Genomic DNA, 25,632 nt, shown 5'->3' with positions numbered 1-25,632 from the left:
CCTCTCCTATATATATCCAGAACAGTACAGTCTAGAATATTACAGTATATTTCAGATCATACAAGAACATGTAGCAAAAATATATGCGAGTTGGCAACGGACTGCTCGCCTTGCTCCCCGCCCAACGGTGCCAGATTGTTGTACTCAGCCTCTTATAATTACCAACTTCCGACCCCAAAACTGTCTCAAGGGCCCCAGTAACTAGATTCATTTATATTTATCGTTAAAATAGTTAATTCCTGAGGTTTCTTGGCAATAGTTATGCGTCAAAAACCGGTAAATACTATGCTATGAGTACGATAATCTGGCAACGATGTCCCCGCCCCTTTGCTTGTTTCTCCGGATTGATTGATTGATAGTTTATTGTTGCAGGTAAATAACAAGGGAGAAGGGAGGATTAACATGGCATCCCAACCCCCAGGCAGGACAGAGATCATTAATTATAACATTGTACCTGACATAATTACCCAAAGTTGCTGCCAGGCCTTAGGTAATTACAGGTGTACTTGCCCAGGAATGTTATCAGTATTTACATTATAATTCTTTTTTTCTGTTAACAAACCTCAACATATGTTTTTGTGTTTGTACAATGGAGATCTTTATTTTTTGTAACTCAACTAGTCAGCCATTCCCCTTTGCTGTATTTTACAACAATAAATATTTCAAATCAATTCATAAAGTTCTAAATCCCAAACATGTCCAGCGTACGACACTTTCTTTAACAAAAATTGATTCATGCTTCCCAGGTGCCATGAAGCTATTAGTAATTATGTTTTAGGATCGTAAGGTTAATAAAAAGATAAATCCCGTCCTTGGAGGGGCCGGAATCGGTATTTAGGGCAATAGTTACAAAGCGTCGAGTACGATACCTTGATCACCACTGGCCAGATGCAAAGGTGCCATGTGTCCATATATATACCCTCCCGTGTTTACCATTTCCTGACCTCCTGGACACATACAATGTCACTCATTTATCATTAGAGTTAAAACCATTACTTCCCGATGTATCCAGACCATCGCTAAGTGTCAAATAAGCGATAAATACGAGAATCCATGAAGGACGAGCGTGGACCGTGCCGTTAGAAAGGCGCATCATCATCATCATCATCAGCTTTGTTTATGTGAGGGCCACGTTTTGAAGGCGGAAGAGGAAGCTACTGGCTCTCTGGGATAGGTAATATTAACGCTGTTATTTCCCCTCGTGACCCTCTCAGCTTGGCAGACCTCATGTAAGATAAACAATGGTTATCATGCAGTTTATCTTGATTTCAGTAAGGCCTCCGATAAGGTATCTCACCAGAGACTGTTAAATAAAGTCTGGGCTCATGGGATACGAGGGATTTGCCTGGGGCGGGGCGGGGCGGGGTAGGGGGGTGGCGGGGCCAGGGGGTGGGGCTGAGGCAAGGCTATGGGTAAAGTTTGGGGGCTTGGGAACATTGAAGAGGGTTGATTTGGGGCAAGACGGGGCGGGTTATTAGGGTGGCGGGGCAATGGGGGCGTGGGGGATATGGGGCAAATTGGAGGATCATCTTGGGAAAGGACGGGGAATGTTATAGGGTAGCGGGGCAATGGGGTGGGGCTAGGCTATGGGGCGGGGATATGGGGCAAATTGGAGGATTATCTAGGGAAAGGACGGGGAATGTTATAGGCAGCGGGGCAATGGGGTGGGGCTAGGCTATGGGGGCGTGGGGGATATGGGGCAAATTGGAGGATTATCTAGGGAAAGGACGGGGAATGTTATAGGGCAGCGGGGCAATGGGGTGGGGCTAGGCTATGGGGGCGTGGGGGATATGGGGCAAATTGGAGGATCATCTAGGAAAGGATGGGGAATGTTATAGGGCAGCGGGCAATGGGTGGGGCTAGGCTATGGGGCGTGGGGGATATGGGGCAAATTGGAGGATCATCTAGGGAAAGGATGGGGAATAATGTTATAGGGCAGCGGGGCAATGGGGTGGGGCTATGCTATGGGGGGGGGGGATGGGGCAAATTGGAGGATTATCTAGGGAAAGGACGGGGAATGTTATAGGGCAGCGGGGCAATGGGGTGGGGCTAGGCTATGGGGGCGTGGGGGATATGGGGCAAATTGGAGGATTATCTAGGGAAAGGACGGGGAATGTTATAGGGCAGCGGGGCAATGGGGTGGGGCTATGGAGCAAGTTGGGGCGGCATTATGTAACTTTCGCTCCTCACATCAGCTACTTTTAAAGGTCAAAGGTCAGTCGGGTTCTAATGAGTGTTTCTTTAGGTTCACGGTACAGAAGAAGGGTCATACTACCGCCAGGGTCATTAAGCTCAGTAGCTATAGGCATGGGGTAAGCCTTGGCATGGCCCCCACTAAGCTGTTTCTTTAGTAGTGCTGCAATTTCTGTGTTTTTCTGTGTCTTGTTTTCCCAGATAGTTTTAATATATTCTTGGGGGCTCCGTGGTGCAGTGGTTAGCGCACTCGCCTCACAATCGAGAGAGCCCGGGTTCGATTCCCGGGCGGAGTGGAAAAATTTGGGCGGCTTTTCCGATACCCTACGTAGCCCCTGTTCACCCAGCAGTGTACCAGGTATTAATCGGGGGTTGTGTCCTGTCTCCTGGGATCTGTTCCCTTCTCCTATAATTCCTTCCCCTTCTGTCTCTCTCCGGCATATGACCACAGATGTTGCGCCGACTAAACCAAACTTTCCAACTGTTCCTTTCTATAATTCCTTCCCCTTCTGTCTCTCTCCGGCATATGACCACAGATGTTGCGCCCACTAAACCAAACTTTCCAACTGTTCCTTTCTATAATTCCTTCCCCTTCTGTCTCTCTGCGGCATATGACCACAGATGTTGCGCCCACTAAACCAAACTTTCCAACTGTTCCTTTCTATAATTCCTTCCCCTTCTGTGTCTCTCCGGCATATGACCACAGATGTTGCGCCGACTAAACCAAACTTTCCAACTGTTCCTTTCTATAATTCCTTCCCCTTCTGTCTCTCTCCGGCATATGACCACAGATGTTGCGCTCACTAAACCCAACTTTCCAACTTTCTATTATTATTATTATTATTACTATTATTATTATTATTATTATTGTTGTTATTCTGGGCACAGCACAAGCCAGGATGAACAAACAACAGCTGGCACGGCTTCAGGAGCAAGTTCGCATTGGCGGCAAGGGCAGCGCGCGCCGGAAGAAGAAGGTTGTTCACCGCTCCGCTGCTACCGATGACAAGAAGCTGCAGAGCTCCCTTAAGAGGCTGGCGGCCAACACCATCCCTGGCATAGAGGAGGTAGGCACCGGCGGGGGTTCACACACACACACACACACACACACACACACACACACACACACACACACACATACACACACACCTCAGCTCAGGGGGACGGCTTGTGACCAGGTACTAAGCTGTGTCACCTCATGCTCAGGGGGACAGCTGGTGACAAGGTTCTAGGCTGTGTCACCTCATGCTCAGGGGGACAGCTGGTAACAAGGTTCTAGGCTGTGTCACCTCATGCTCAGGGGGACAGCTGGTGACAAGGTACTAAGCTGTGTCACCTCATGCTCAGGGGGACAGCTGGTGACAAGGTACTAGGCCGCATCACCCATCCATCTGCGTTGTCCCCAGGTCAACATGATTAAGGAGGATGGCTCGGTGATACACTTCAACAGCCCCAAGGTTCAGGCGTCCCCCAGCGCCAACACCTTCGCTGTGTCGGGCCGGGCCGAGGACAAACAGATGGCCGAGATGCTGCCGGGGATCATCAACCAGCTTGGCGTCGACGGTCTACACCATCTGAAACGCCTGGCAGCCTCCCTCACAGCTGGTAAGATACACCAATTTTACCAGTAGTGCTTAGCGGGATTTTTTTCAATTTTTTTTCAATTTTTTTATGCCCTCGAGCGCCTTCCTTTCCTGTTGAAAAGAAAAGAAAATGGTTGGTAAGCTTCCAAACAAAATGCCGAACTCTATGAACATGTTTCGTATTTCTCACCGTATAAGACGCTCTATGATTTGGCAAGGTATATTTAGAGGGAAAAAACCTCAACATTTTCCCTGAACTTAATGTATAAAATCGTCCCTCAAATAGTACAGTTTCCAATAGTCAGTTTCGGCTTTATACGGATTGTTGTAGAAGATCTTTTAGTGGAAAAATTTGGGCGGCTTTTCCGATACCCTACGTAGCCCCTGTCCACCCAGCAGTGTACCAGGTATTAATCGGGGGTTGTGTCCTGCCTCCTGGGGTCTGTTCCTTCTCCTATAATTCCTTCCCTTCTGTCTCTCTCCGCAAATGACCACAGATGTTGCTGACTAAACCAAACTTTCCAGCTGTTCCTTCCTATAATTCCTTCCTCCTGTCTCTCTCCGCATATGACCACAGATGTTGCCCACTAAACCAAACTTTCCAACTGTTCCTTCTCCTATAATTCCCTTCTGTCTCTCCCGCATATGACCACAGACGTTGCCCACTAAACCAAACTTTCCTTGTCTGTCTCTCTCCGCATATGACCACAGATGTTGCACGACTAAACCAAACTTTCCTCCTGAATTTGACCTCTTTCGCCACCTCCTTGGATTCTTTTTATAGGAGCAGCGAGTAGCGGGCTTTTTTTATTATTGTTTCCATTTTTTGTGCCCTTGAGCTGTCTCCTTTGGTGTAAAAAAAGAGAGAAATTAAGGCTGTCACTCCTGTACTCCCAGCCATCTTTTGCTACTATTTTTGAACCTCCTCCTTATGTATATTTTTGTGTGCTTCCAGGCGGTGCTTCAGCTGGAGGAGTAGATGATGGCGATGATGTTCCCACTCTGGTTGAGAACTTTGAGGCTGCCAGCATGTCAGACACGGGCCAGCTCTGAGTGTAGGTGGGTGGGTGTTTTGGAGCACTGGGCTGTGAGGGGCAGGTGTGTGTTGGGGACAGGTGTGTGAGGCTTGGGAGGGATTCTGTGGCGACCTTTTCAGTTAAGAAGTTACCTTTGTGAATACCCCCAAGATATCCATTGCGGCAAAATATTTAGCAGATATATGAAGGCGTCCCCCACCTGTCGGGCGGGCGAGTTACATTCTTGGAGAAGCAATTATGGAAGCAAACACTCATATAGCAAAGTTGAGGATTGATGGGATTAAATCAGATGTATTTCCAGAATTGTACATTAATTGACCTTTGGTACTTCTACGACAAGCTGGTGGGTGGGAGGTGGCGGCTTGGGGGTCAGGCAAGGTCAGCATCACCCAGCACCTTGCCACACACTCTCAACACCTCCCCCTTCCTGTTATCTGTCAGCTATTCACTACCTTGAAACGAATTTATTTAGATCATTGAATAATCGTAAAAGGTTATACAGCTTGTTTCGTTTTTCGGATAATAACAAACTTAATAACTTGACAGCATTGGAATACAGTCAACCGTCAAATAGTACGGTTTCCAATAGTTAGGTTTGGTTCTATAGAAAATCATAGAATAGAAAATCCTCATAAAAACAAAATCGAACTATTGGAAACTGTACTATTTGAGGATCGACCGTAGATTAACTATAGAACCCATAATAGGTAGCATAGACCATGTGTTGTGAGCTGCCTCGTGTGTTCGGAAACCGTACTATTTGAGGGACAACTGCATTGGAAACTGTACTATTTGAGGGTCGACTGTAGATTGACTATAGAATCCGTACTAGGCAGCATAGACCATGTGTTGTGAGCTGCCTCGTGTGTTCGGAAACCGTACTATTTGAGGGACAACTGCATTGGAAACTGTACTATTTGAGGGTCGACTGTAGATTAACTATAGAACCTGTACTAGGGAGCATAGACCATGTGTTGTGACCTGCCTTGTGTGTTCCAGTCAGTGCCGTGGAGCCTGAACACACCGCCCAAACCTTCCCACAAACACACTCATGAATTAGTATTAATAAAGATGCAAGGAAAAATGAAGGTTATGTTGCTTGTTTTACCTCAATGTTGCTGTGTGTGTGTGTGTGTGTGTGTGTGTGTGTGTGTGTGTGTGTGTGTGTGTGTTTACCTGGTTGTAGTTATATGAGGCCTGGGCTTACCCCTCCTCATCTTCCTCCTCCTTCTTCTTCTTCTTCTTCTTCTTCTTCTTCTTCTTCATCTTCCTCCTCTTACCCCTCCTCTTCCTCCTCCTCCTTCATCTTCCTCCTCCTCCTTCCTTTTTTTGTCCTCCTTTACCTCCTCTGCCTTAACCCTCCTCCTTCCTCCTCCTTCTTCATCTTCCTCCTCCTCTACCTCCCCCACCTCCTCCTCCTCCCCCTCCCTACCACTATATGAAAAACAAAACACAGGAAAAGTCACATTTTCTTTATTGGGTAAAATTTGAAAGCGTTTTAACAGTCCCAGCGACAACACACGTACACACACACACACACACACACTGGTCACCTAACTACCTCACACCAGGAAGAGAGGAAGGCTCGGGTCACCGCCTGAACTCTTTACTACCAAGGTCACTGCCATTCCGCCCCTTGCAACACAGAACTCGCTGATCTCTGCTGGGAGGGGAACTTGCTTGTAGGTCAGTGCCGGGAGGTGGGTGTGCTTTACTGCTGGTGTCTGCTGCCTGCTGCCTGCTTTTAGACTCCTCCTGTGCCGGGATAGAAAGAACATTGTGTCGGTAATTATAGAGGGGAGTGGGAGGTATACAGGGCCTGGCTTCGTGGTGCAGTGGTTAGCACACTCAGCTCACAACCGAGAGACCCCGGGTTTGATTCCCAGGCGGAGTGGAAAAATTTGGGCGGCTTTTCCGATACCCTATGTAGCCCCTGTCCACCCAGTAGTGTACCAGGTATTAATCGGGGGTTGTGTCCCGTCTCCTGGGGTCTGTTCCCTTCTCCTATGATTCCTTTCCCTTCTGTCTTTCTCCGGCATATGACCACAGATGTTGCGCCGACTAAACCAAACTTTCCAACTGTTCCCTGTCTCTCAAATGTTCTATCCTGTCATTCTCCTTTCATTATAGTGGCGAGTGGGGTACCTACCTACGGGGGTGGGCGCAGGGGTGGTGGTGTGCAGGGCATTGAGGGCTGCGATCTGCTCTGGGGTGGGAATGAACGCCTTCACAGCTGGCGGGATGAACGCATCGATGGCTGGGGGCAGAGAACACACATTGGGGCTGGCAGACACACACACACACACACACACAAACACACAGACATACATAACCTCATACTCTTCAAAAATTTATATATTAATGATTATTAAATTCAATGTGATTTTTGGCATTTTTAGAATCATGTCAAGCGTTTGTTGCTATTCAGAAGTGATGCGTCGAGGTTTAAATGACATCACGGCTTCTAGAAAGTGCTTGAGGAAAGGCCGAGTTTAGTTTTGTACTGGAGGAAGTGTGTGTGTGTGTGTGTGTGTGTATTTTTTATATGTGTATGCCTATAGCTCCGGTAGGCTTTCTTGAGGGGCCTGGATGGTGTTCGCCCCCAGCTCGTCATGGCGCAGGCAAGTGTTTATAGTGGCGCCATCTTCTCCTGGCTCATGCTGCCCCCCGGAACTCCTCCTTGATTCACTTGGACGGTTTCCTCTAGAGCCCGGGTTGATGGGTGGTCTTCAGGACAGCATGTGGGTAGTTTTAAGCCACTCGGCGGTGACTGAAAAATCCCAGGTGGTAGCGTGGGGATTCGAACCCGCGTCGTCCATCACGCGGTGAATGTGGGCCCAGCACGCTACCACTCACCCACCGCCTACCCCTGTGTGTGTGTGTGTGTGTGTGTGTGTGCGTGTCCAAGAGAGCAGCCACCATACCAGCAGGGGGTCCAACAGGGGCAGGCATGGGGGCAGGGAGGGCCGAGGCGGAGGAGGCAGCCATGACCACCAGGAGACAGAAGATCGTGAATGTACGCATGGTTGTGGTTGGTGAGCTGTGGGAGGGAGAGAGTAACATATATATTATCACGTATATATGAATGTAATATAATGTCAAAATAACACTTAACCCTTTCATTGCTTAGCGCTCACAACGAGACTATCCCCTCAGGCGCGCTCGGGCACCCCAGCGAGGGAAGGGGATCTCTTTTAACCGATGGGAAGGGGATCTCTTTTAACCGATGGGAAGGGGATCTCTTTTAACCGATGGGAAGGGGATCTCTTTTAACCGATGGGAAGGGGATCTCTTTTAACCGATGGGAAGGAGATCTCTTTTAACCGATGGGAAGTGGATCTCTTTTAACCGATGGGAAGGGGATCTCTTTTAACCGATGGGAAGGGGATCTCTTTTAACCGATGGGAAGGGGATCTCTTTTAACCAATGGGAAGGGGATCTCTTTTAACCAATGGGAAGGGGATCTCTTTTAACTGCTGTATCTCAAAAACTATTCATCACAGCTACAAAACAAAACCACCATTGGAAAGAGGAGGCCAAGATCTATACGATTCTCCTGCGAACATACAGGCACGTTGAGGGGGTGTTGCCTCTGAAGATGTACATTTATACGTGCGCGACGGTCGGCCGTAAGGCAACTACTGTAGATCTCTTGATGATGGGGCTGGCAAGGCAGTATTTACAACTATTTGGTCAACGAATCAGGCAGGTGATCGGTGAAGCTATGTCGCTATATTGGGCAAGAACATCCACTAGTTGTCCGTAGATTTGCCGCGCTGGGCTGATACGATTTTCCACTAAATTTAATGAACACACTCAATCCTGTGTTGTGAGAATTAGTGTTGGAACGCACTCATACGCGGGAGATTTGAGTGCAGCTGGAGGTCACAGCGAGCGTTTAGCACCACCAACAAATACGCCTAATGCCTGCTGTGGGCGTTTAGCAATGAAAGGGTTAGACAAGGTTAACAAGAGGCTGAAAACACACACACAAAAAAATGAGAAAAAAATCACCCCTCACACAAACCATTTCATAATATATATCAAAGCATTTGTGATCAGATTATGTATCATCTATTTTGGGGGGTTTGTATCATGGCACAAATTTGGCCCGTCGCTGCTACACGGTAAAGCCACAAATTTGGCCCGTCGCTGCTACACGGTAAAGCCACAAATTTGGCCCGTCGCTGCTACACGGTAAAGCCACAAATTTGGTCTGTTGCTACACGGTAAAGCCACAAATTTGGCCTGTCGCTGCTACACGGTAAAGCCACAAATTTGGCCCGTCACTACACGGTAAAGCCACAAATTTGGCCGTCATCGCTGCTACACAGTAAAGCCACAAATTTGGCCCGTCGCTGCTACACGGTAAAGCCACAAATTTGGCCCGTCGCTGCTACACGGTAAAGCCACAAATTTGGCCCGTCGCTGCTACACGGTAAAGCCACAAATTTGTCCCATCGCTGCTACACGGTAAAGCCACAAATTTGGCCCATCGTTGCTACACGGTAAAGCCACAAATTTGGCCCTTCGCTGCTACACGGTAAAGCCACAAATTTGGCCCGTCACTGCTGCACGGTAAAGCCACAAATTTGGCCCGTCGCTGCTACACGGTAAAGCCACAAATTTGGCCCATCGCTGCTACCGGGTTAAATGTTTGTACTTGAGTGTTTCTTAATGTTCATGGTGCAGAAGAAGGGTCAAACTACCACCAACCAGGGTCATAAAAGTACCTCTGGAAATGCCCCGTTAAATGTGGGTGCTTGTGTGTGGACATACCAAGATAGAGAGATGGACACAGACAAACAGAACCTTACCTTGAGGGAGAGGAGAGGAGAGTTGTTACTTCTGCGTCAACAGGCTGAAGAGTGAATGTCCAGCTGTCTTGGGGCGACCTTATATACCTGTGAGCAGAGGGGATGGGGGGGTGGAAGGGGCAGGCAATGTCAGCTGATGGGGGTACAGGGGGAGGGGAGGGGAGGAGGGATTAGGCCTAGAGGAGGAGGTTACAGGGTCAGGGAAAAAACTCTGATTTGTTAATAATAAAAGAAGTTATTTCATTTTTTATTTGTAATTTCTTTTGTGTGGCTTTGTGAATGTACCAAGCTGAGAGAGAGAGAGAGAGAGAGAGAGAGAGAGAGAGAGAGAGAGAGAGAGAGAGAGAGAGAGAGAGAGAGAGAGAGAGAGAAATTAAGCCCCTAATGAAGAGTCTCCTCATGACCTCCTTGCGTGGAAGAACAATAGACTCTTAAAACCTTCTGTCTAACCAACACCATGTGACAATGACTATGTGTGTACGCGCGTGTGTGTGTGTGTGTGTGTGTGTGTGTGTGTCGTCATAGTCTCCAGGGTCTGAACCACACCAATCTTTTTTTTTTTTTCCCCATGTCTCAGCCTATAGCTCCGGTAGGCTTGCTTGAGGGGCCTAGACGGTGTTTGGCCCCAGCCCATCATGGAGCAGGCAAGTGTTTATAGTGGCGCCATCTTCTCCTGGCTCATGCTGCCCCCCGGAACTCCTTGATTCACTTGGACGGTTTCCTCTAGAGTCCGGGTTGATGGGTGGTCTTCAGGACAGCATGTGGGTAGTTTTAACCGTGTAGCAGTGACGGGCCAAATTTGTGGCTTTACCGTGTAGCAGCGACGGGCCAAATTTGTGGCTTTACCGTGTAGCAGCGATGGGCCAAATTTGTGGCTTTACCGTGTAGCAGCGACGGGCCAAATTTGTGGCTTTACCGTGTAGCAGTGACAGGCCAAATTTGTGGCTTTACCGTGTAGCAGCGACGGGGCAAGTTTGTGGCTTTACCGTGTAGCAGTGACAGGCCAAATTTGTGGCTTTACCGTGTAGCAGCGACGGGCCAAATTTGTGGCTTTACCGTGTAGCAGCGACGGGCCAAATTTGTGGCTTTACCGTGTAGCAGCGACGGCCAAATTGTGGCTTTACCGTAGCAGCGACGGGCAAATTGTGGGTTTTACCGTAGCAGCGACGGGGCAAATTTGTGGTTTTACCGTAGTAGCAGCGACGGGCCAAATTTAGGCTTTACCGTAGCAGCGACGCCAAATTTGTGGCTTTACCGTAGCAGCGACGGGCAAATTTGTGGCTTTACCGTAGCAGCGACGGGCCAAATTTGTGGCTTTACCGTAGCAGCGACGGGCCAAATTTGTGGCTTTACCGTAGCAGCGACGGGCAAGTTTGTGGCTTTACCGTAGCAGCGACGGGCCAAATTTGTGGCTTTACCGTGTAGCAGCGACGGGCCAAATTTGTGGCTTTACCGTGTAGCAGCGACGGGCCAAATGTGTGGCTTTACCGTGTAGCAGCGACGGGCCAAATTTGTAGCTTAACATGTAGCATCAACGGGCCAAATTTGTGGCTTTACCGTGTAGCAGCGACGGGCCAAATTTGTGCCATGATACAAACCCCCAAAATAGATGATACATAATCTGATCACAAATGCTTCGATATATATTATGAAATGGTTTGTGTGAGGGGTGATTTTTTCTCATTTTTCTCGCTCGGAGGGACCATTAAGAAACACGGTCCCCTACCACCATCACTACCGGGTTAAGCCACTCGGCGGTGACTGAAAATTTGGTCCGCTCTGTGTCTGCATAGGCCTATGTTTTACCCCTTGAAGCAGCGTGAACTCCCTGCCTCTAACCTTCCTTTGTTTACTCTCCTCCATGCATTAAGGGGCTCCACTCTGCTTCCCTGGCTCATTAAAGATAGATAAATTCACACACCCACAGATAGATAAATAGATACACACACACACACACACACACACACACACACAGACATGTCAGTACCTCTCTGCCCAAGCTTAGTGTGTCTCCTGTTTAACACTCTTCAAGAGGCTTAGGTGTGACCCTGTGTGTGTGTGTGTGTGTGTGTGTGTGTATCTGTGTGTGTGTGTGTGTGTGTGTGTGTGTGTGTGAGAGAGAGAGAGAGAGAGAGAGAGAGAGAGAGAGAGAGAGAGAGAGAGATTTACATAGATTTACATAGAGAGAGACAGACAGACAGACAGACAGACAGAGGGAGGGAGAAGGAGACAGACAGACAGAGGGAGGGAGAAGGAGACAGACAGACAGAGGGAGGGAGAAGGAGACAGACAGACAGAGGGAGGGAGAAGGAGACAGACAGACAGACAGAGGGAGGGAGAAGGAGACAGACAGACAGACAGAGGGAGGGAGAAGGAGACAGACAGACAGAGGGAGGGAGAAGGAGACAGACAGACAGACAGACAGACAGAGGGAGGGAGAAGGAGTCCAGACAGACAGACAGAGGGAGGGAGAAGGAGACAGACAGACAGACAGACAGAGGGAGGGAGGGAGAAGGAGACAGACAGACAGACAGACAGAGGGAGGGAGAAGGAGACAGACAGACAGACAGAGGGAGGGAGAAGGAGACAGACAGACAGACAGAGGAAGGGAGAAGGAGACAGACAGACAGACAGACAGAGGGAGGGAGAAGGAGACAGACAGACAGAGGGAGGGAGAAGGAGACAGACAGACAGACAGAGGGAGGGAGAAGGAGACAGACAGACAAAGGGTGGGAGAAGGAGACAGACACACAGAGGGAGGGAGAAGGAGACAGACAGACAGACAGACAGACAGACAGAGGGAGGGAGAAGGTGACAGACAGACAGACAGACAGAGGGAGGGAGAAGGAGACAGACAGACAGACAGAGAGAGTGAGAAGGTGACAGACAGACAGACAGACAGAGGGAGGGAGAAGGAGACAGACAGACAGACAGACAGAGGGAGGGAGAAGGAGACAGACAGACAGACAGACAGAGGGAGGGAGAATGAGACAGACAGACAGAGGGAGGAAGGAGACACACAGACAGACAGAGGGAGGGAGAAGGAGACAGACAGACAGACAGAGGGAGGGAGAAGGAGACAGACAGACAGACAGACAGACAGAGGGAGGGAGAAGGAGACAGACAGACAGACAGACAGAGGGAGGGAGAAGGAGACAGACAGACAGAGGGAGGGAGAAGGAGACAGACAGACAGACAGAGGGAGGGAGAAGGAGACAGACAGACAGACAGAGGGAGGGAGAAGGAGACAGACAGACAGACAGAGGGAGGGAGAAGGAGACAGACAGACAGACAGACAGACAGAGGGAGGGAGAAGGAGACAGACAGACAGACAGACAGAGGGAGGGAGAAGGAGACAGACAGACAGACAGAGGGAGGGAGAAGGAGACAGACAGACAGACAGAGGGAGGAAGAAGGAGACAGACAGACAGAGGGAGGGAGACGGAGACAGACAGACAGACAGAGTGAGGGAGTGAGTGAGATCGAGACAGACAGACAGACAGAGGGAGGGAGAAGGAGACAGACAGACAGAGGGAGGGAGGGAGAAGGAGACAGACAGACAGACAGACAGACAGACGGAGGGAGGGAAAAGGAGACAGACAGACAGACAGACAGACAGAGGGAGGGAGAAGGAGACAGACAGACAGACAGAGGGAGGGAGAAGGAGACAGACAGACAGACAGACAGACAGAGGGAGGGAGAAGGGACAGACAGACAGTGGGAGGGAGGAGACAGACAGACAGACAGAGGGAGGGAGAAGGAGACAGACAGACAGACAGAGGGAGGGAGAAGGAGACAGACAGACAGACAGACAGACAGACAGAGGGAGGGAGAAGGAGACAGACAGACAGACAGACAGACAGACAGAGGGAGGGAGAAGGAGACAGACAGACAGACAGACAGACAGACAGAGGGAGGGAGAAGGAGACAGACAGACAGACAGACAGAGCGAGGGAGAAGGAGAGAGACAGACAGAGGGAGGGAGAAGGAGACAGACAGACAGACAGACAGACAGAGGGAGGGAGAAGGAGACAGACAGACAGACAGAGGGAGGGAGAAGGAGACAGACAGACAGACAGACAGAGGGAGGGAGAAGGAGACAGACAGACAGACAGAGGGAGGGAGAAGGAGACAGACAGACAGACAGAGGGAGGGAGAAGGAGACAGACAGACAGACAGAGGGAGGGAGAAGGAGACAGACAGACAGACAGAGGGAGGGAGAAGGAGACAGACAGACAGACAGACAGACAGACAGACAGAGGGAGGGAGAAGGAGACAGACAGACAGACAGACAGAGGGAGGGAGAAGGAGACAGACAGACAGAGGGAGGGAGAAGGAGACAGACAGACAGACAGAGGGAGGGAGAAGGAGACAGACAGACAAAGGGTGGGAGAAGGAGACAGACAGACAGACAGACAGAGGGAGGGAGAAGGAGACAGACAGACAGACAGAGGGAGGGAGAAGGTGACAGACAGACAGACAGACAGAGGGAGGGAGAAGGAGACAGACAGACAGACAGACAGAGGGAGGGAGAAGGAGACAGACAGACAGACAGACAGAGGGAGGGAGAAGGAGACAGACAGACAGACAGACAGAGGGAGGGAGAAGGAGACAGACAGACAGACAGAGGGAGGGAGAATGAGACAGACAGACAGACAGACAGACAGAGGGAGGGAGAAGGAGACAGACAGACAGACAGAGGGAGGGAGAAGGAGACAGACAAACAGACAGAGGGAGGGAGAAGGAGACAGACAGACAGACAGACAGACAGAGGGAGGGAGAAGGAGACAGACAGACAGACAGACAGAGGGAGGGAGAAGGAGACAGACAGACAGACAGAGGGAGGGAGAAGGAGACAGACAGACAGACAGAGGGAGGGAGAAGGAGACAGACAGACAGACAGAGGGAGGGAGAAGGAGACAGACAGACAGACAGACAGACAGAGGGAGGGAGAAGGAGACAGACAGACAGACAGAGGGAGGGAGAAGGAGACAGACAGACAGACAGACAGAGGGAGGCAGACTCAGACAGACAGACAGACGGAGGGAGAATGAGGGAGACAGACAGACAGACAGAGGAAGGGAGAAGGAGACAGACAGACAGACAGAGGGAGGGAGAAGGAGACAGACAGACAGACAGACAGACAGAGGGAGGGAGAAGGAGACAGACAGACAGACAGAGGGAGGGAGAAGGAGACAGACAGACAGAGGGAGGGAGAAGGAGACAGACAGACAGAGGGAGGGAGAAGGAGACAGACAGACAGACGGACAGAGGGAGGGAGAAGGAGACAGACAGACAGACAGAGGGAGGGAGAAGGAGACACACAGACAGACAGAGGGAGGGAGAAGGAGACAGACAGACAGACAGAGGGAGGGAGAAGGAGACAGACAGACAGACAGAGGGAGGGAGAAGGAGACAGACAGACAGACAGACAGGCAGAGGGAGGGAGAAGGAGACAGACAGACAGACAGAGAGAGGGAGGGAGACGGAGACAGACAGACAGACAGAGGGAGGGAGAAGGAGACAGACAGACAGAGGGAGGGAGAAGGAGACAGACAGACAGACAGACAGAGGGAGGGAAAAGGAGTCAGACAGACAGACAGACAGAGGGAGGGAGAAGGAGACAGACAGACAGACAGACAGACAGAGGGAGGGAGAAGGAGACAGACAGAGGGAGGGAGAAGGAGACAGACAGACAGAGGGAGGGAGAAGGAGACAGACAGACAGAGGGAGGGAGAAGGAGACAGACAGACAGACAGACAGAGGGAGGGAGAAGGAGACAGACAGACAGACAGACAGACAGAGGGAGGGAGAAGGAGACAGACAGACAGACAGACAGACAGAGGGAGGGAGAAGGAGACAGACAGACAGACAGACAGACAGGCAGACAGAGGGAGAAGGAGACAGACAGACAGACAGACAGACAGAGGGAGGGAGAAGGAGACAGACAGACAGACAGACAGAGAGAGGGAGAAGGAGACAGACAGACAGACAGACAGACAGAGGGAGGGAGAAGGAGACAGACAGACAGACAGACAGAGGGAGGGAGAAGGAGACAGACAGACAGACAGAGGGAGGGAGAAGGAGACAGACAGACAGACAGACAGAGGGAGGGAGAAGGAGACAGACTTACAGACAGAGGGAGGGAGAAGTAGACAGACAGACAGACAGACAGACAGAGGGAGGGAGAAGGAGACAGACAGACAGACAGACAGAGGGAGAGAGAAGGAGACAGACAGACAGACAGAGGGAGAAGGAGACAGACAGACAGACAGACAGACAGACAGAGGGAGGGAGAAGGAGACAGACAGACAGACAGACAGAGGGAAGGAGACAGACAGACAGACAGACAGAGGGAGGGAGAAGGAGACAGACAGACAGACAGACAGAGGGAGGGAGAAGGAGACAGACGGACAGACAGACAGAGGGAGGGAGAAGGAGACAGACAGACAGACAGACAGACAGACAGACAGACAGACAGACAGAGGGAGTGAGACGGAGACAGACAGACAGAGGGAGGGAGAAGGAGACAGACAGACAGACAGAGGGAGGGAGAAGGAGACAGACAGACAGACAGACAGACAGAGGGAGGGAGAAGGAGACAGACAGACAGACAGAGGGAGGGAGAAGGAGACAGACAGAGGGAGGGAGGAGACAGACAGACAGACAGACAGAGGGAGGGAGAAGGAGACAGACAGACAGACAGACAGAGGGAGGGAGAAGGACAGACCGACAGACAGACAGAGGGAGGGAGAAGGAGACAGACAGACAGACAGACAGAGGGAGGAGAAGGAGACAGACAGACAGACAGATAGAGGGAGGAGGAGAAGGAGTCAGACAGACAGACAGACAGAGGGAGGGAGAAGGAGACAGACAGACAGACAGAGGGAGGGAGAAGGAAACAGACAGACAGAGGGAGGGAGAAGGAGACAGACAGACAGACAGACAGAGGGAGGGAGAAGGAGACAGACAGACAGACAGACAGAGGGAGGGAGAAGGAGACAGACAGACAGACAGACAGACAGAGGGAGGGAGAAGGAGACAGACAGAGGGAGGGAGAAGGAGACAGGCAGACAGACAGAGGGAGGGAGAAGGAGACAGACAGACAGAGGGAGGGAGAAGGAGACAGACAGACAGACAGACAGAGGGAGGGAGAAGGAGACAGACAGACAGACAGAGGGAGGGAGAAGGAGACAGACAGACAGACAGACAGACAGAGTGAGGGAGAAGGAGACAGACAGAGGGAGGGAGAAAGAGACAGACAGACAGACAGACAGACAGAGGGAGGGAGAAGGAGACAGACAGAGGGAGGGAGAAGGAGACAGAGAGACAGACAGACAGACAGAGGGAGGGAGAAGGAGACAAACAGACAGACAGACAGAGGAAGGGAGAAGGAGACAGACAGACAGACAGAGGGAGGGAGAAGGAGACAGACAGACAGACAGACAGAGGGAGGGAGAAGGAGACACAGACAGACAGAGGGAGGGAGAAGGAGACAGACAGACAGACAGACAGAGGGAGGGAGAAGGAGACAGACAGACAGACAGACAGAGGGAGGGAGAAGGAGACAGACAGACAGACAGACAGACAGAGGGAGGGAGAAGGAGACAGACAGACAGACAGACAGACAGAGGGAGGGAGAAGGAGACAGACAGACAGACAGACAGACAGAGGGAGGGAGAAGGAGACAGACAGACAGAGGGAGGGAGAAGGAGACAGACAGACAGACAGAGGGAGGGAGAAGGAGACAGACAGACAGACAGACAGAGGGAGGGAGAAGGAGACAGACAGACAGACAGACAGAGGGAGGGAGAAGGAGACAGACAGACAGACAGACAGACAGAGGGAGGGAGAAGGAGACAGACAGACAGACAGACAGAGGGAGGGAGAAGGAGACAGACAGACAGACAGAGGGAGGGAGGGAGAAGGAGACAGACAGAGGGAGGGAGAAGGAGACAGACAGACAGACAGACAGAGAGGGAGGGAGAAGGAGACAGACAGACAGACAGAGGGAGGGAGAAGGAGACAGACAGACAGACAGAGGGAGGGAGAAGGAGACAGACAGACAGAGGGAGGGAGAAGGAGACAGACAGACAGACAGAGGGAGGGAGAAGGAGACAGACAGACAGACAGAGGGAGGGAGAAGGAGACAGACAGACAGAGGGAGGGAGAAGGAGACAGACAGACAGACAGACAGAGGGAGGGAGAAGGAGACAGACAGACAGACAGAGGGAGGGAGAAGGAGACAGACAGACAGAGGGAGGGAGAAGGAGACAGACAGACAGACATACAGAGGGAGGGAGAAGGAGACAGACAGACAGACAGAGGGAGGGAGAAGGAGACAGACAGACAGACAGAGGGAGGGAGAAGGAGACAGACAGACAGACAGACAGAGGGAGGGACACGCAGACAGACAGACAGACAGAGGGAGGGAGAAGGAGACAGACAGACAGAGGGAGGGAGAAGGAGACAGACAGACAGACAGACAGAGGGAGGGAGAAGGAGACAGACAGACAGACAGACAGACAGAGGGAGGGAGAAGGAGACAGACAGACAGACAGACAGACAGAGGGAGGGAGAAGGAGACAGACAGACAGACAGAGGGAGGGAGAAGGAGACAGACAGACAGACAGACAGACAGAGGGAGAGAAGGAGACAGACAGACAGACAGAGGGAGGAGAAGGAGACAGCCAGACAGACAGACAGAGGGAGGGAGAAGGAGACAGACAGACAGACAGACAGACAGAGGGAGGGAGAATGAGACAGACAGACAGAGGGAGGGAGAATGAGACAGACAGACAGACAGACAGACAGAGGGAGGGAGAAGGAGACAGACAGAGGGAAACAGACAGACAGACAGACAGAGGGAGGGAGAAGGAGACAGACAGACAGAGGAAGGGAGAATGAGACAGACAGACAGACAGACAGACAGAGGGAGGGAGAAGGAGACAGACAGAGGGAGACAGACAGACAGAGGAAGGGAGAAGGAGACAGACAGAGGGAGACAGAGGGAGGGAGAAGGAGACAGACAGACAGACAGACAGAGGGAGGGAGAAGGAGGCAGACAGAGGGAGACAGACAGACAGACAGATAGAGGAAGGGAGAATGAGACAGACAGACAGACAGACAGAGGGAGGGAGAAGGAGACAGACAGACAGACAGAGAGAGCGAGGGAGACAGAGACAGACAGACAGACAGACAGAGGGAGGGAGAAGGAGACAGACAGAGGGAAACAGACAGACAGACAGACAGAGGGAGGGAGAAGGAGACAGACAGACAGACAGACAGAGGAAGGGAGAATGAGACAGACAGACAGACAGACAGACAGACAGACAGAGGGAGGGAAACAGACAGACAGAGGAAGGGAGAAGGAGACAGACAGACAGAGGAAGGGAGAATGAGACAGACAGACAGACAGACAGAGGGAGGGAGAAGGAGGCAGACAGAGGGAGACAGACAGACAGAGGGAGGGAGAAGGAGACAGACAGACAGACAGATAGAGGAAGGGAGAATGAGACAGACAGACAGACAGACAGAGGGAGGGAGAATGAGACAGACAGACATACAGACAGAGGGCGGGAGAAGGAGACAGACAGACAGACAGACAGAGGGAGGGAGAAGGAGACAGACAGATAGACAGAGGGAGGGAGAAGGAGACAGACAGACAGAGGGAGGGAGAAGGAGACAGACAGACAGACAGAGGGAGGGAGAATGAGGCAGACAGACAGACAGAGGGAGGGAGGGAGAAGGAGACAGACAGACAGACAGAGGGAGGGAGAAGGAGACAGACAGAGGGAGACAGACAGACAGACAGACAGAGGGAGGGAGAAGGAGACAGACAGAGGGAAGCAGACAGACAGACAGACAGAGGGAGGGAGAAGGAGACAGACAGACAGACAGAGGGAGGGAGAAGGAGACAGACAGACAGACAGAGGGAGGGAGAAGGAGACAGACAGAGGGAGACAGACAGACAGACAGACAGAGGAAGGGAGAATGAGACAGACAGACAGACAGACAGAGGAAGGGAGAATGAGACAGACAGACAGACAGAGGGAACAATTCAGCACCGTTGGGGCGGGGAAAACACTCAAGTCGGCTGTGACATCAAGATCAGGCTCATGATCAGCTGTTCTCCGTCCCGGCCGCCGCCATGGCCTACTATTTCGACATGGACAAAATTTTCAAGGCCCTGCTGATCATGAGGGACCACGGGGGCGTCAGGGCGTCAGGGCGTCCCTCTAAAAGCTGTACAGGTGAGGATATGTGAGGGGAGGAGAGGAGGGCAAGATGGTGGCCTCTTCTCGTTGGGGTGTTTCTGCAAGACCTCGAATTTCACGTATATTCCATCAGATGTTTAATTAAAGCTCTAACACTGTAATCAGCGACCCAAAATAGGGTTAATCTATCTAATAACAGCAAATATACCGAAAATATACCATGGGTTTTGGAAATACTCCCCCTGGGTGACCCCTAAGCCAGCAGCACCTAAGGGGGGCTACCCGGCGCTACCCTACATCGTGCCCAGTCCCACCGGGGTACATATCACGCGTCACAGGGGTTAGATCTCGTTACCCTATGCATTTTGAACTCTCCATGTATGTCTCGCAAATTGCTCGGAACGCCACGAACGATTTTTTAAAAGTTAGTGAATTTCCTTGAAGTGTTGAGTTGCCAGGGGGGGGGCGGGGGCGGGGGGGGAGGGGGGGGGTATCACTATGGCTGACTGGTAAGGGAGTGGCTCGCCCGGTACGCTGGTCGTGGGTTCGGTCCCCGGCGCTGGCAAACCTTCCCTTGTCTGCATTAATATCTTGTGTGTTTCGTTACGCGTCGAGATCGAGTTGGTGTGCGGGAAAGGTCAACATTCCTTCACCTGATCAAGCCGCTCAAATTTGCTGATAGCCTAATCTTTCCCAGGGATAATATATTGTAATGACACGATTAGCCTGATGGACGAGCCTCCTATGACCCACTTAGCCGGGGGTGGGGGGTAGGGGTATCCCTTTGGCTGACTGGTAAGGGAGTGGTTCGCCCGGTACGCTGGTCGTGGGTTCGGTCCCCGGCGCTGGCAAACCTTCCCTTGTCTGGATTAATATCTCGTGTGTTTGGTTACGCGTCGAGATCGCGTTGGTGTGCGGGAAAGGTCAACATTCCTTCACCTGATCAAGCCACTCAAATTTGCTGATAGCCTAATCTTTCCCAGGGATAATATATTGTAATGACACGATTAGCCTGATGGACAAGCCTCCCTTAACCCACCAGCCAGGGGGGTATCGCTTTGGCTGACTGGTAAAGGAGTGGTTCGTCCGGTACGCTGGTCGTGGGTTCGGTCCCCAGCGCCGGTAAACCTTCCCTAGTCTGGATTAATATCTCGTGTGTTTGGTTACGCGCAGAGATCGTGTTGGCGTACCATAAAAGAGTAAAAATCCTTGCATTTCAATATGGGTGACAAGTCTTGTTATATAGCAGGATTAAAGAGATAAATTCCAGCATTTCATCTTATGGCTGCCTCAGGGCGTAACGGGGGAGCTGGGAGGGAGAGCGCAACACCCAGGGGGGTCGAGGGGGGCATAGCGGCCTGCCCTGTTAGCTATGTTACGTCAAGCTAGGTTAGGGTAGTTTAAACCTATTCGCCGTGCAACGAAAATACACAGCGGAGTACAGGACATGAGGGCAGTGTGGGCCAGTGACGCGAGAAATATCTCCTCATAGAAATAAGTCACTGCTGTCCACCATGCATGTGCGCTGGGGGTAAACACAGCAGGAAACACATAAATTTGCCTGGTTTTATTCTATTTTGTCTACTTGTGATCTCTGTGAGGCATGGGTGTTTGTCGTAGGGGGAAAACATCCTCACTGGTCTACTGGAGGCAAGGGAGGGGGGCTGGGGGTCAGGTAGATGAGGGCAAGGCAAATATAGACATTAATTTTCCTGGTTTTGTTGTATTTTGTCTACTTGTGATCTCTGTGAGCCATGGGTGTTTGTCGTAGGGGGAAAACATCCTCACTGGTCTACAGGAGGCAAGGGAGGGGGGCTGGGGGGCGGTTAGAGGAGGTCAAGGCAAATATATAAATTAATATGCCTGGTTTTATTCAATTTTGTCTACTTGTGATCTCTGTGCGGCATGGGTGTTTGTCGTAGGGAGATAACATCCTCACTGGTCTACAGGAGGCTCGGGTGGGGGGCTGGGGGTCTCTCTCTCTCTCTCTCTCTCTCTCTCTCCTTCCTTCCTTTCCTTCTATACCAAAACCATTGATCTTATTATTATTATTATTATTATTATTATTATTATTGTATTAACTAAACAATAATTATGTTCAAGTTTTTAAATAATTGTTTTATTGTATTTTTCTTCCTTGGGGGCTTCGTGGTGCAGTGGTTAGCACACTCAGGTTTGATTCCCGGGCGTAATGGAAAAATTTAGGCTTTTTCCGACACCTACATAGCCCTGTCCACCCAGCAGTGTACCAGGTATTAATCGGGTTGTGTCCCGTCTCCTGGGGTCTGTTCCTTCTCCTATAATTCCTTCCCTTCTGTCTCTCTCCGCATATGACCACAGATGTTGCCGACTAAACCAAACTTTCCAACTGTTCCTTCTCCTATAATTCTTCCCTTCTGTCTCTCTCCGCATATGACCACAGATGTTGCGCCCACTAAACCAAACTTTCCAACTGTTCCCTTCTCCTATAATTCCTTCCCTTCTGTCTCTCTCCGCATATGACCACAGATGTTGCCCCCACTAAACCAAACTTTCCAACTGTTCCTTCTCCTATAATTCCTTCCCTTCTGTCTCTCTCCGCATATGACCACAGATGTTGCGACCACTAAACCAAACTTTCCAACTGTTCCTTCTCCTATAATTCCTTCCCTTCTGTCTCTCTCCGCATATGACCACAGATGTTGCACCGACTAAACCAAACTTTCCAACTGTTCCTTCTCCTATAATTCCTTCCCCTTCTGTCTCTCTCCGCACATGACCACAGATGTTGCGCCCACTAAACAAACTTTCCAACTGTTCCCTTCTCCTATAATTCCTTCCCTTCTGTCTCTCTCCGCACATGACCACAGATGTTGCACCACTAAACCAAACTTTCCAACTGTTCCCTTCTCCTATAATTCCTTCCCTTCTGTCTCTCTCCGCACATGACCACAGATGTTGCACCACTAAACCAAACTTTCCAACTGTTCCCTTCTCCTATAATTCCTTCCCCTTCTGTCTCTCTCCGGCATATGACTACAGATGTTGCGCCCACTAAACCAAACTTTCCAACTGTTCCCTTCTCCTATAATTCCTTCCCCTTCTGTCTCTCTCCGGCATATGACCACAGATGTTGCGCCGACTAAACGAAACTTTTTTGGGTGTGAGTTAAGTGCAATTCTTGTCTCCAGATGTGCAGTTTATGGTAGCCTGAGCGCCTGCCAACCCGTTCACAGTGACAGCCTTCAATAAGACTTAAGAAGCTGTATTGCCGAGGACCATATCTGACTCCAGCGGCTCAGATGAGGAGGCGTCACGGTTCAGGGAGGCGTGTGACCCCACCCTTTGGAGGACGGCCGTGCAGGGAGCCACCAAGAATGGAACCTGCAGAGTGGGGGTGTCTGACAAGGAGCCCGAGCGCCCCAGCCAAGGCGACCATGCTGCCGGGGAAGATACGCAGCACCCTTGCCGAGCCGCAGGGTAAGGCCGGTAAGCAAGCCAGTATTCCTAAGCACTCTGACCTCTTCTGTGCCCACTCTTTACTTTTCTCTTTTATATGAACAGCGATTAGCGGGCTTTTTTGTGTCGTGAATGATGGCAAGGTCAGGTACGGGATGGAGCAGCGTCTAATCATCTAGCAGACAGCTCAGGACTCCTTATTTGACGTCGAGGGTACAGTCAGTTCAGTATTTCGAGGCTTCATGAATCAGTGAACGGTCAAGTCTTTCATCAAGCAAATACAGTGGTGATTTCAGTCCACCTTTTCAACAGGAGTGTGGAGTATCAGGGTGACCAAGGATGGCAGTGGTGATGGCCAGCTCCTCCATCAGCCCCTCCACCTCCTGACCAACTCGCCGTTCCCCCGTCAAGGCAGCAATGACCTCACACACACAGCAGCCAGGGGGAGGAGGCCGGACAGAATTCACAAGAGACTTTCCTAGTTTGACGGTTGTGATGTGGTGAGCTGTGGGTTGTCTCTGTGGGGGTTTCCATGGGTAGTGTTATGAGCCCAGTGATAGATTGACAAGGCTTTCATAGAGGTTGTTGTGTGTGGGTGTTCCATGGGAAGTGTTATGAGCCCAGTGATAGTTTGACAAGGCTTTCATAGAGGTTGTTGTGTTAGTGTTTCCATGGGTAGTGTTATGAGCCCAGTGATAGTTTGACAAGGCTTTCATAGAGGTTGTTGTGTGGGTGTTTCCATGGGTAGTGTTATGAGCCCAGTGATAGTTTGACAAGGCTTTCATAGAGGTTGTTGTGTGGGTGTTTCCATGGGTAGTGTTATGAGCCCAGTGCCCTTTCTTTCTCAAAATAAGACTTGAAAAATTAGCATGCTGGGCACTATTACGAGCTTGTGATGATGGTGGTGCGGCTGACCCTGACTGTGTACCCCGCAGGAGAGGCTGAAGGCGCAGTGCAGGGCTGTGATGATGCCCTCAAGAGTGGATTCTGTCCGGGCAGGCAGCGCACCTCAGACCACACCTCAAGAACGTCAGGTGAGTGGCAGGAACACACACACACACACACACACACACACACACACACCTTTGATCAGTGGCCTCAGTGGTCAGTTCTGTGGCTCTGTTAAGGTGTGTGCTGCAACACTTCTGTGCCGCCTCTATTCAAACAAGACTTTCTTTATATCCCTATTTATTCAGTTAACTTACATTGTGTTTACATTGATGTGAGAGAGAGAGAGAGAGAGAGAGAGAGAGAGAGAGAGAGAGAGAGAGAGAGAGAGAGAGAGAGAGAGAGAGAGAGAGATTTACATAAAATATCATACCACACAGACCCCACAGTCCAGACTAGGAGAGAGAGAGAGAGAGATTTACACAGATTTACATAGAAAATCATACTACGCAGACCCCATGGTCCAGACTAGGCGAGAGAGAGAGAGAGAGAGAGAGAGAGAGAGAGAGATACACATCCTTTCCCTTACCAAACCACAATCTCACACCTCGGCACTTTCCAGGTATTTGGCGGAGTACAAATCGCAGGAACGGCGCACTGACGGAACCCTTGTAGCTGTACCGTGCTCTCTACCAGACAACACCACCACCACCACCACCACAGGGAAGAAGAAGAAAAAGAAGAGCTTGGCGTGTGTGTCTCAGGCTGGGAAGGGGGAAAGCAATTTGTCACACTGGGAAGAAACACACAATAGCCTTCGGAATGGTGGGGTCAGTGAGGGTTCAAGCACAAAGAGAAGGTCAGGAGAGGTGTGTGTGTCAGGCTGGGGAGGAAGATGAAGGAACTGTACAGAGGAATCACTCAATAGCCCTCAGAATGGTGTTGTCAGTGAGGGTTCAAGCACAAAGAGAAGGAGAGGAGAGGTGTGTGAGTCTCAGGCTGGGGAGGAAGATGAAGGAACTGTACAGAGGAATTATAGGAGAAGGGAACAGACCCCAGGAGACGGGACACAACCCCCGATTAATACCTGGTACACTGCTGGGTGGACAGGGGCTACTTAGGGTATCGGAAAAGCCGCCCAAATTTTTCCACTCCGCCCGGGAATCGAACCCGGGCTCTCTCGGTTGTGAGTTGAGTGTGCTAACCACTGCACCACGAAGCCCCCTCGGACCCTCAGAGCCCAGCATTCACAACACTTCCAGCCATTGTGTAATAGTTGCAGAAGTAGTAGTAGTAGTAATAGTAGTATCAGGTCCTCTGTGTGCTTCATGTATATTCCAAATTTCTTATCTTATTTTTTCCATAATGTTTCTCTCCTCTGTGGTGGCTCCATTCAAACAAGACTTTCTTTATAACCATGTTTGTTCAGTTAACTTACATTGTTTTTGTCTATATATGA

General features: G+C 50.7%; 2 protein-coding genes across 6 annotated transcripts; both read left to right on the top strand.

The window, feature by feature from the left end:
- Positions 1-1,027: 1,027 nt before the first annotated feature.
- On the top strand, positions 1,028-5,901 carry LOC126987536 (transcription factor BTF3 homolog 4-like). Its single transcript, XM_050844555.1, has 4 exons — positions 1,028-1,174; positions 3,082-3,260; positions 3,600-3,798; positions 4,732-5,901. The coding sequence occupies exons 2-4, from the start codon at positions 3,093-3,095 to the stop codon at positions 4,827-4,829; spliced, it is 465 nt and encodes a 154-aa protein (XP_050700512.1). The 5' UTR covers positions 1,028-1,174; positions 3,082-3,092; the 3' UTR covers positions 4,830-5,901.
- A 13,806-nt stretch (positions 5,902-19,707) lies between these two features.
- Positions 19,708-25,207, top strand: LOC126987540 (uncharacterized). 5 transcript variants are annotated; one of them, XR_007740985.1, is made up of 6 exons: positions 19,714-19,883; positions 23,018-23,315; positions 23,598-23,785; positions 24,221-24,319; positions 24,796-24,924; positions 25,043-25,207. XR_007740985.1 is itself a non-coding variant. In XM_050844569.1 (4 exons), the coding sequence occupies exons 2-4, from the start codon at positions 23,129-23,131 to the stop codon at positions 24,846-24,848; spliced, it is 339 nt and encodes a 112-aa protein (XP_050700526.1). In that variant the 5' UTR covers positions 19,708-19,883; positions 23,018-23,128; the 3' UTR covers positions 24,849-25,207. The 5 variants fall into 5 exon arrangements, 1 of the variants encoding a protein (XP_050700526.1); XR_007740984.1 differs by having other exon boundaries at positions 19,716-19,883; positions 24,796-25,207; XM_050844569.1 differs by lacking the exon at positions 23,598-23,785 and having other exon boundaries at positions 19,708-19,883; positions 24,796-25,207.
- The last annotated feature ends 425 nt before the right edge of the window (positions 25,208-25,632 follow it).

The sequence above is a fragment of the Eriocheir sinensis genome, chromosome 6 (genome assembly GCF_024679095.1).
Source record: "Eriocheir sinensis breed Jianghai 21 chromosome 6, ASM2467909v1, whole genome shotgun sequence".
NCBI lineage: Eukaryota > Metazoa > Arthropoda > Malacostraca > Decapoda > Varunidae > Eriocheir > Eriocheir sinensis.
Note: the sequence above shows the minus strand (reverse complement) of the source record. Positions and strands in the feature narration are given on the sequence as shown.

Coding starts and splice junctions, on each gene's coding strand:
- LOC126987536 (XM_050844555.1), top strand. CDS start 3,093: ATGAACAAACAACAGCTGGCACGGCTTCAGGAGCAAGTTCGCATTGGC. Junction 3,261..3,599: donor CCATCCCTGGCATAGAGGAG/GTAGGCACCGGC, acceptor CGTTGTCCCCAG/GTCAACATGATTAAGGAGGA. Junction 3,799..4,731: donor GGCAGCCTCCCTCACAGCTG/GTAAGATACACC, acceptor GTGTGCTTCCAG/GCGGTGCTTCAGCTGGAGGA.
- LOC126987540 (XM_050844569.1), top strand. CDS start 23,129: ATGAGGAGGCGTCACGGTTCAGGGAGGCGTGTGACCCCACCCTTTGGA. Junction 23,316..24,220: donor CGAGCCGCAGGGTAAGGCCG/GTAAGCAAGCCA, acceptor TGTACCCCGCAG/GAGAGGCTGAAGGCGCAGTG. Junction 24,320..24,795: donor CCACACCTCAAGAACGTCAG/GTGAGTGGCAGG, acceptor GGCACTTTCCAG/GTATTTGGCGGAGTACAAAT.